Source organism: Phyllobates terribilis, unplaced genomic scaffold (assembly GCF_046119375.1).
Source record: "Phyllobates terribilis strain yellow unplaced genomic scaffold, ASM4611937v1 Scaffold_5__5_contigs__length_657084704, whole genome shotgun sequence".
Taxonomy (NCBI): domain Eukaryota; kingdom Metazoa; phylum Chordata; class Amphibia; order Anura; family Dendrobatidae; genus Phyllobates; species Phyllobates terribilis.
In genome coordinates, this window is record NW_027362765.1 from 122456263 (window position 1) to 122467189 (window position 10927).

At 42.0% G+C, this 10927-nt stretch overlaps 1 protein-coding gene across 1 annotated transcript; it reads right to left on the reverse strand.

The window, feature by feature from the left end:
• Positions 1-218: 218 nt before the first annotated feature.
• On the reverse strand, positions 219-7916 carry NPBWR2 (neuropeptides B and W receptor 2). The gene is made up of 2 exons (XM_073682903.1): positions 7740-7916; positions 219-4440 (listed from the first exon to the last, which is right to left on the reverse strand). The coding sequence occupies exon 2, from the start codon at positions 4182-4184 to the stop codon at positions 3210-3212; it is 975 nt and encodes a 324-aa protein (XP_073539004.1). The 5' UTR covers positions 4185-4440; positions 7740-7916; the 3' UTR covers positions 219-3209.
• Positions 7917-10927: the final 3011 nt, after the last annotated feature.

The window sequence follows — 10927 nt, forward strand, 5'->3', positions numbered from 1 at the left end:
TGTATATAGTCAATTGGCAGTCACTTAATGGCCTGGATCCCTTTGTGTAAATGGGCCATACGTTTTCTTGACATTTACATACTGATTATTGACATATACAAATATTATATCCACAGAATGGTTACATTTATTAGACCATTGATGTCTTACAACATTAAGGAAACAAACTTTTTTTCGTAAAAAGATTATTTTATTGGATGACATTACTAAAACCGTGCTGTGCTGCTCTGAGCTGGTCATACATACATTTCAAAGCCAAGGACTATAAAAGGACTTGACAAAAACCAATATAGGCACCTACAGTACGTTGTTCTTGTGCTGTACACAGTTGCCAATCTGAACGAGCAGAGCTGCAGCATTCACTGCTCCCTGTACTTTCAGACAACCTAATCTCATTTGTTAGATGTGATAAATACACAATCTGAAAATCGTTTTATTGAAGAATTATGTTGGCTTACTCCTAAAAAAACTACTTAAAAGTACCAGTCAATAAGTGCCTCCCTTCTATCTAACTAGCTGCCTAATGTCAAGTATAATCCATCTATAGCAGCAGAGACACCAAAAGGGATTACAGGAAGTGGTGATGGGGCTTTGTGTCGCTCTGCTTCAACTCCTGGGTTTAAACTGCATAACAGAGGCAGGCAATGTATGATGGGAAGTAAAAGGATGTTCCAGGACCTATAGTACCGGCAGAATGCTAATGAAGAAGAGTCACCCACTTAAAAGGATAGAATGAGAAGTTATAGACCAGTGGTCCCCAACCTTCCTTATCTGGCAAAGCACATTCAGCTGAGAGAGGTTTGCGAGCTACATCCAGACCTCTCCTTCCTCCCAGCAGTGACATCCTGCTTCCGCCCCCCTCAAAGTAGCGACATCCAAATCCCGCATTATCGGTATGATGACAGCCAAAGTTTCCCCATACACCAAGACCTTGTGCCGCACTCCCTTATAGGCAGCATACTTACATCCAGGGGTTACCACCTTCCCGATTGGGTATCTTTGCATCAAGCACTCCCATGACACTGTCACTTCCAGCTTCAAGCACCTCCTCCGACTGTCAGTATCATTTGATCTCCAGATTACTATACGTAATTTATCTCTAAGCCCAACAAGGACAGTATATGCATCCAGATCTGCTTTTGTGTGTGGGACTACTCACAAAAGTCATCATCTGGGGTCCCGCTCTTCATAGTTTGATAGACATGGTGCTAATGCACCAATCTGGTAGAGACAAATTATAGGCCCGCGGGCCACATGTGGTTCCCAAGCCACAGGTTGGGGGACCCCTGTTATAGGCTATGAGAATTGTGACAGTTCCCGTATCTATCGGGCTAATATGTGCACCAAAGACGGTTTCAACTTGCTATGAGAAATAAGGGCAGCAAGGTCCTGTTTTTTCTATGGGTTTTGTGTGAAAGGTGCTTTAGGCAAAAACAAAGGACTCTGATGAGAAAGCACTCCCAAAAAAAGTGAATGGAGTCACGTTCATATGGAGCAAACACTGAAGTGAAAGAGTAGGTGAGCATTATAGTGACATACGTAGGATTTTTAAGACCACAACAGAGCATTCATTTTAGTTATTAGCAAAATAAAATAAAATCTACCTTTGTAGTCTCTAACTAGATAAGTGGTCCCTATTACACTGAACTCCACTTTGTGCTGTAGTCAAGATACAAGCAAATTCTTGAAACTAAGGAGCTTTTTCCTACCAGAAGGGGGAGCTGAGAACCCCAAACTCTTCTCTGTGTTGCATAGCCCCTTACAATATCCTATATGACACCATATTTTATACTAGGACAATGAATTTGCAGTTTTTATAATTAATCACAAGACAAAGAGTTAACTCTTGCCTTTTGTAATTTTTAGCTGTTATATATGGTTTTGTGAAAGTTGGATAACACACACTATGACACCTTTAATTCCTATGGACACCTTTCACATGGAAGAAATATTTTATATATATATTAGTGGTTACCTTTAGTTAATAAACTTGAAATTTCAGTTGTCAATCTTCATTCCTTCATATATTTCCAGACTCCCTGTTATGTACTTTGTATCCTGACCCAAGTTTCAGATTTTTCTCTTTTTGGAGTGTCCCTCCCTGTAATATAGGCTGGTTCTGATGTCTGTGTGTATCCAGGGTGATACTATCTTCCCTTCCTTTCCTGTATCAGCACATCTCCAAAACGGCACTTATTCACTCTTAATGAGTTTTCTCCTCCTCTATAGAGTTTTGTTCTGTTCTCGGTAAACTTAAGACACTGCGGATCTGTGAACAATCCACTTTCCCTCCCTTCTGCTATGTCTAACACTGAGAGAAGAGGGAAGCAGAGAGAGATGTCAGCAGCAGGAGCTCAGACAGATTTGTATCTTTTTTGCATATCACTTGCCAAGATTATCAACCTAACGATATTCTGCATAAGCAAAATGGTAGAAAAATGTTATAATGAAGACTATTTAGAAAATTTAACTCAACACGAACATCGACAGCTCAGCAAACCTGCATCAATCACATCATGGGTGCACGGCAGCCTGAGCAGGTAAAGCAATATGTCAAAGAGGAAAGTATGGGCACTCCATTCATCTCGGTTCAATGCTTTATTAGAAATCGATGTGCAAACATTACAGTAAAAATTTCAAGCCAGCTGACGCGTTTTGAAATACACTTCCTTAGTAATAACTCTGACTAAGGAAGTATATTCCAAAACACATCAATGACTTGAGGTTTTACTGTTCTCCTCGGTTCTATGCGTTATTAGAAATCCACGTGCAAAAATTAAATTAGAATCCTCAAGCCAGCTGACGCGTTTCGGAATACACTTCCTTAGTCATATGTATGAGTAAGGAAGTGTATTCCGAAACACGTCAGTGGCTTGAGGTTTTTACTGTCATTTTTCCACATGGATTTCTAATAAAGCACCAAACCGAGGAGAGCAGAGTGCTGACCCTTTCCTGTTTGACATGTTTAGAAAATTGTTTCGAAAGCAAATTTAACAATAAAACTAATTCTGTGAGAGGTGTCCATAGTCTTTAATTGTGGCTATATTACTTACTATCCAGCATTTTCAAAATCAGATATAAATAGGAGCCATATATAATTTTTAAGTTGACCGACTCATGGATTTATATTTACTAGGGACTATATTTTGTTTATGTTTGAAATTCCCTTTAGGTTTGATGAAGAACCAGACCCTAAAGTCCTTATAGCTTCAAGTTGCTTTGCATTCCAGCAATTTCCGAAAGCTCTTCCTGAAACTGTCATCCAAGAAGGCATAAAGGAAGGGATTGAGGCAGGAGTTGGCATAGCTCAAACTTGTGATAAAGTAAGAGATTCCAATGACCAAAGAGGTCTCCTGCAAATCTGTAGTGAGAGATACGATGGTGGCCAAATGGAAAGGAGTCCAGCAGAAAAGGCAAACTGCTACAACAACGAAGACCATGATGGTGACCCTCTTCTTGGCCTTATCCAACGCTTTCCCATTGGAATTCAACCTCATGTTTCGTAGTTTGTACAACATGACCATGTACAAGACGCAGATGGTGGAAACAGGGATAGCAAACCCCAGGAGCAGGGTATAGATACGACTTGCCTTGAACCAAAGCTTTTCTGGTTTGGGAAAGTTCAATCCACAGCTCTTAAATTCCATGTCATCCATGTAAACTCCAGCGAAAACAGTGAAGGGCAACACAATGACGATCACCAAGAACCAAACTAAAATACTGATAATCTTTGCTGCCCTGTAGGTGCGATATGGCATCCTCTTCGACCTCACAGTAGCCAGAACTACCAGATACCGGTCTATACTCATGACGGTCAAGAAGAAGATGCTCGAAAAGATGTTGTATAGATCTATAGACAAAATGATTTTACAGAGGACAACCCCAAAGGGCCAATAATGTAGCAGGATCTCTGCAATGTTGATGGGAAGAACAAGAGTGAACAAGTCATCTGCAATCGCCAGGTTCAGGATGAAGAGGTTGGTGACAGTCTTCATCTTGGGGGCTTTAAGAATAACATAGATGACAGCGGTGTTTCCTGTCAGCCCCACCACACAAATCACAGAATAGATGACAGGGAGAATGATGTAAAAGTCAGGGGGCAGCTCATTGTTTGTGATATGCGCATTAACATCACCGAGAATACACGATAGGTTGGGACGGCTCAGCAGGGACACGTTCTCCATGGCTCTCTGCTTCAAATCTTATAAGAAGGACAGATGGGAAATAAGGTGAAGGCGCCACAGTTCATGGCTTTCCACATGTTGCAGCCTCTTGGTATATTAACCCATAGATGCAAGTTTCCATCCACCAGCTAGTTATATAAAGGCTTAGCAAGAATGTATACTTGTCGTGTGGGAGCTCAAACCGTGAAATACGCTGAGCTTCTGGGAGAGTGTTACAAATGTCTGTGTGTCCTCGCGGTGATAATCTGTTCAGCTTCTGAAAGCAAAGCAAAAAAGGAAAGAAAAAAAAATCAGACAAGATAAAAAGATTTAGACAATTTAATTATATTCTGGAACAGCAAAGGCTGCCTAAAGAAAAAAATGAAGATATGAGACGAAAAGTGCGTATGTGGATTTGTCTAACTATGGAAGCATATGGCGTAACATGAGAAAGATAAAAGTAGTGTTGCCTTTTAATAAATTTGGAGCATCCGGGTGACAGAGAAGGAAATATAAACCCTCTATGAGCCAGATTTCTGGTGTTCATTAGAATAAACGTCTCCTTTTCTTAATCATTTTGTATGAAAGTGAAGGGGCAGGCACAGAAGGGCAACAAATGACTTGTATTTTGATGCCAGAAAACTGTTTGTATGGGATGATAACCCCCCCATAGTGTCTTAAGAAGGGGGTCTATTGTGCAGAGAGATTGCAAATGATAGCTAAAATGGTTCTAGCACAATGGGGGAAAATGATCAAAGCTGGTGAAAAGAAAAAATAATGTTTTTGCTCATGAAAAGCAGATTATAATTCTCATCAGATGCCTAAAGATCTAATTAGTTGCAATAAGCAATTCCGTCATTTTTCCTTTGCACCAGATTCGATAAATCTCCTCTATGGTCTAGATTTAGTTTTTTTTAAGGAACCAACTAAAATGTCAGATCTCTTTGAAAATTCCTACAGATCCATGAAATCCAACCCATAAAAGATCCACCTCTGTGGCGTAACTTGAAGCCATTGGGCCCCAATGTAAAATCTCCAATGGGGCCCCAACTAACAGGTCTTTAATAGTAGTAGTTTTTTCATATGGGGCAAAGGGACCTTTGGGCCCCCTAGTCTCCAGGTGTGATTGCAACTCCTGCACCTATTATAGTTCCACCCCTGGTCCGATCCCTCAACCATGCTTGCTGGGTTAGATCTAATCTATACATTAAATATGTTATACCTATGTATGAACAATTAAAATGAAATTGCAATGGTAGTGAAAGTTGGAGAAAAGTTATATTTTCTGCATACCCCACATTCTGCTCAAAGACGTTACCCTAGTTTCATTTTAAAGTAGCTGATAACATAGAGCAATAGCTTCCAGTGAACTAGATGACTACATCATGTAAGGCAGCTGGTGGTTTGGGTTCGGTTTTCCGCACCGATGCCCATATTGCTAAACATAAGCGTCCTCAGCATTCCTTGCTGGAAACCGATTAACGTAATGATGTAATAACAGCATTTAGCACAATAGACGATCATTTCATTGAAGCCTAATTCCCAGAGCAGTTCTAGAAATCCTCTCTATCCTGAATATGTAATTCCTCATATAATAATTATATAGGACGGAGCAGTGTCAGAATCTTCTTTGGAAATCATAAATGACAGTATATTAAGGAAGGAAAAAACATCTCTGGAACCACAAGTCTCAGCAAACCATGACAGTTACTGTAGTTTAACAATCACAGGGCACATTATACAACAACTACACATGCCCCAGCAATACTTAGATGTAGCAGAGCTGAGTATGTGCTACAAAGCATAATGCACTATGTAGTCTCTGTGCTTTTGAGAAGTGATAAGGTACTGACATGGGATAATTTAGTATTACCTGCAGTCCTATGCAAAATGAAATGAAGTATGCAGTGATTGAGCCAGGTTGTGCCACCTCATCTGTTACAATCCTTCCTGAAATGGGGGTAATATTTTTTTCCAGTGCTGTCTGTAGCCCCCCCCCGGCCATCGTCTTTCTCCACTGTACTATAATGACCCAGCTGTATCTCCTCTTCCTTTCACCGGTTATTATATAGATTATTACATAGAGCTTTTCATGTACATAATACATCAATTTATTCTGATGTCTCATGATCACAGGCTTATATGCTATAATGTTGGCTCTTATGTGTAGTAAACTTGCTGTCTCTGCCTCTGTCTCCTGTGCTCCAGATATTTTACTTGTTTTCCTAATGTCATGCCCCCCACCCTGTAGGACTTCTGTTCGCTCCCTTATACGACCCTCCACAGCAGAATCCACAACTCTCTTTCCCCCTCCTGGTCCAGACCCTTGTTCTGTGCTTTCTAATGTAAACCCCTGTTTTGTGCTTTCTAGTGTAGACCTCTCCCCTAAGTCTTGTAGAACTATAGCCTCTTTTTATTTTTCATGTAGACCCTTATTCTGTGCTTTCTAATGGAGACCCATCTCTTGTGTCTTCTAATGTACACCCTTCTGTCTTGTACTGTACATTCATTTTCTTTGCTTTCTAGCCTTAACCCTGTAGAATCCATTCACCTCAGCCAACTTCTGCTCCCTCTGCTGAATCTCTTTGCATGCTCCTGCCTCTGTAGACCCTCACATCTGCTCTCCCCTGAGATATATCCCTGTCTCCTCTTGTGTGGACCCCTCTTTAATTCATTGACTTTAGATCCTATAAATATCATAGTCCCTTCTAACTGCAGGCTTATTGCTCTCTCCAGGACAGAACCTCCATCTCCTGCTCCCTCTTCACTGTTATCATCCTTTTACCCCCCTATATAACTTCTATTTCTTCTCTATGGTGTAGAATCCCCTCTTTTGACCACTTCTCTACAGTACTCAGGCTTTCCCCCCCTGTAGATCCCTTTCCTGCTTCTTTCACCGAATATCCCCATCTAACCTCTTTGTGATCACCACCTCCTGCCCCAAGCCCTGTAGGACATCTTCTTCTGGACCCTCTTCTTGAGCTTACCCTCCTCATCACACTGTAGGTCCCCACTATTGCTCTTCCCCCTTCTTTTTGCCATGCAGCCCCCTACCTCACCTTCCCAGTTTTTATGCAACCCCCCTTTATGTACCCTCCATGCTCTTCCAATGCACCTCCAATCCCATTACTATTTTATAGGACATGTAGCCACCAAAGCTCCCCAGCATCTTTCCATCTGTGCTGACATCTCTCACCCTCCGATCTGTGCTGAGTCTGACACCTCTCACCCTCCGATCTGTGCTGACACCTCACACCCTATGATCTGTGCTGACACCTCTCACCCTCCGATCTGTGCTGACACCTCTCACCTTCCGATCTGTGCTGACACCTCTCACCTTCCGATCTGTGCTGACACCTCACACCCTATGATCTGTGCTGACACCTCACACCCTATGATCTGTGCTGACACCTCTCACCCTCCGATCTGTGCTGACACCTCTCACCTTCCGATCTGTGCTGACACCTCTCACCTTCCGATCTGTGCTGACACCTCACACCCTATGATCTGTGCTGACACCTCACACCCTCCGATCTGTGCTGTGCCCCTGTCCCCACAGCTCAGGCTGCTCCTTACCTTGCGCTCCGTGCAGTCTGTGCTTCTTCTCCTGCGCTCTGCTCCTTCTCTCTCCTCTACAAGTTGTAGTGGGGAGGGGGACCTGTCATTGCTCTGTGACGTGATATCAGACAGCTCTCCACTCAGGCTGCAGAAGTTTAATAAAACTTATGGTGGGAGACCATAGAAGATCAGGAGGAGGATGGCTGGGGGGCATCTCACCCAGGATGGGGCTCTGATTCAGATACTGACTTTGAGAAGACTGTACAGACCCAGAAGGAGCATCATCAGATCTACATTGTATGTGGTGCTTGGACTTCAAGTCTGGACTCTGGAGATGCAGCAGCTGTACATGTGCTATAGAGAGGGACATTTTGTTTTTCAGGTGTATGGTGTGTGTGTAAAATAACCAAATTTTATTCAGGTGTGTGTGTGTTTGGTGTCAAGTTTTTTTTATTTATTAATTTATTAGAATACAAGAAAGAGAAAAAAAAGAATACAAGAAAAGAATCAAGAAGGAAAAAGATAAAAATAAAAAGGAGAATATAAAAATTTGGTAAAATAAAAAAACAAACTTACTAAACAGATGACAGTAAAAACAATTACCGAGCGACCGCAACTAAATTACGCTAACCGTAATTCTATGCAGTAGAAAAAACTGTAGTTAAAGTACTGCGAGAATTTTCCACTAAAATTCTGAAACTACAATTACTAAATGGACATCAGTAAAAATAAATGATTGAGCGCCCGCAACTATCTGACGCTTATTCTGATGGTATTTTAGTAAAAAATACTGTAGAAGAAGCAAATTACTATAGTATATTTTTACGGTGGATTACACTGTCCCTAATCTAGCTCTATTAACTAACCGAAAATATTATTTTCATTTGATTTTTTTTTTACATTTTAATATCTGACACTAATCCTGATTATATTTTAGTAAAAAATGCTGTAGCATAAACTGATTACTACAGTATATTTTTATTGTCCCTAATCTAGCCCTATCATCTAAATTTATTTTCAGTTTATTCATTTTTTTTACACTTTTTGAGAAAAAAACAAAACAAAAAACACCTGGATGCCAATGAGTGATGTGCGCTAGTAATCAGCACTCAACCACTGCAGGATGCACGCACGGAGGTGGTGCACAAGTGAAAAAAATGGACAGGGAAAAAAAAAAGTCCTAAGCCAAAAGTGAGCACAGATGCTGATCAGTGATGTGCGTCACTGATCAGTGGCTCAGCAGCTGAAGGCTGGATGCATCGAGGTGGTGCACAGGGGGAAGAGGGGAGAAAAAATGGACAGGGGAAAAAAAGCCCTGGCCAAAAGCGAGCACGGATGCCGATCAGTGATGTGCGTTACTGACTATTGCCCGGAGGCTGCAGGACGCATGCACGGAGGTTGTACAAAAGAAACAAAAACACCAAAAATCAAGCGATCGAGCACTGATCAGCACTCGGTGGCAGAAATAAGGGGGGAGAGGTTAGGGAGAGGGGGAAGATTAGAAAGGGGAACAGAGAGGGATTGGGGTGGACTGGAAAAAAGCAGGAGGAAAGGAACGGGTCTGGAACAGGAGGAAGATTTTTTTCTTCTTATCTTCAGGTGTTCAATCAGCAGCAACAGCAGCAGAATTGGTGGCACAGGCTAAAATCATCAGTGGCACCACAAGGCCCAGCAGATTCACAGAAAAACGACACAGTGACCGCTCTGCACACGTCTCGAAGCTGGAATGAGGCAGTTCAGAGCGGTCACTGTGAGATCAAACTGCGTTCCTACTCACTGATTGGTGCTATCGGACATCATCTTGTCAGATCGCTCCAATCAGTGCTAGGGCTGCTGACGCTTGTTTTGCCTAGCTCCAGCCTATGATCGATGCTGTTATTGCACCAATCATAGCTGGAATTCAATGTCTCAGGCAATTTCATTTCCCGAAACATTGAAATCGTTGTGATTGGTTGTTCAGAATTGAACAGCCAATCACAGCGATCGCAGTTGCGATGGGGGCAGCAAAACCCCATGGCGACAAGTCCCGGTGCCCTGTTGTCTGAAACAGCAGGCACCTTACTCCGATCACTGTGACATGGTGACCAGAGGTTCCCATGGTGTAAGTTTATGTCAATTTGCGGGAACCCCTTCCCGACCATGATGTAAACTTACATCAAATGTCGTGAAGGGGTTAAAAACAAGCAACTTTGCAATTTACCTATAATTAAAAATCCTTTCCTCTCTCAAGATCGGAGGGATTTTATTTCTATAGTGAACTTAAGGTACTGGTCATTGCTAAATTACCGGCCACCTCTGGGATGGCCATTGCTGTCCACCTTAGCAGCTCTGAAGCTGTCTGGATTGTTGTAGCCGACGTCAGTGCTGATCACTCTTCCGATGCTTCAGACACAAAGCTGCCTCTACTAGCAGCATCAGCAAGCAGACAGTTCAGGCCAGCAGCTCAGCCCATGCTGCCAGACCAAACTGTCAATTATCAGGATTGCACCACCCCTGAAAGCTGGGAGGCATTGGATCTAGAAAATAGGAACTTCAGACAATCCCTCTGGCTATGTGCGCACAATCAGGATTTGAAGCAGAAATTTCCTGAGCGTTTCTGCATCTCCTTGGCAAAAAAAATGATGCAGAAAAAACGTGCGGTTTTGCCGTGTTTTTGATGCATTTTTGATGCACTTTTTATGCAGTTTTTGAAGCATTTTTTGAAGCGTTTTTGTACATCAATGAATGCTTTTAGGAGCTAAATAAAGTTATTTGGTGGGACATTGCTTAAACCCTTGGATTACCGTCAGTACTGGGATGAGTATATTGGTTAATTTAAATGATTAAAGAAGGTGTCTCTTGTATTTCAAATAAAGTGTTTGCTCTGTGTCTGTGTGTATATTTAACTCTTTACTTTAATTAGTTTGGTCATGAAAAGGTCTAATCTTCATTAGCATTTCTATTCATGTAATTTATGCGGCAGCTGTGAGCTGCTATTTTTAGCCTGGGAAGGTGACATTTGCAAACATGGTCCCTGGTTATAATTAACAGCTCACAGCTGTTTCGTTAGCCACTACGCCCCCACATCAGCAAGAAGCTGCGCTTTGGACGCAGCATATTTTTGTTGCGTCCAAAATGCAGTGTTCTAATGCCGCACTTTGCTGTCGGTACATGTGAATCCACCACATATAATGACACTTCAATCGGGCAAAATCTGCAGCGGAGAC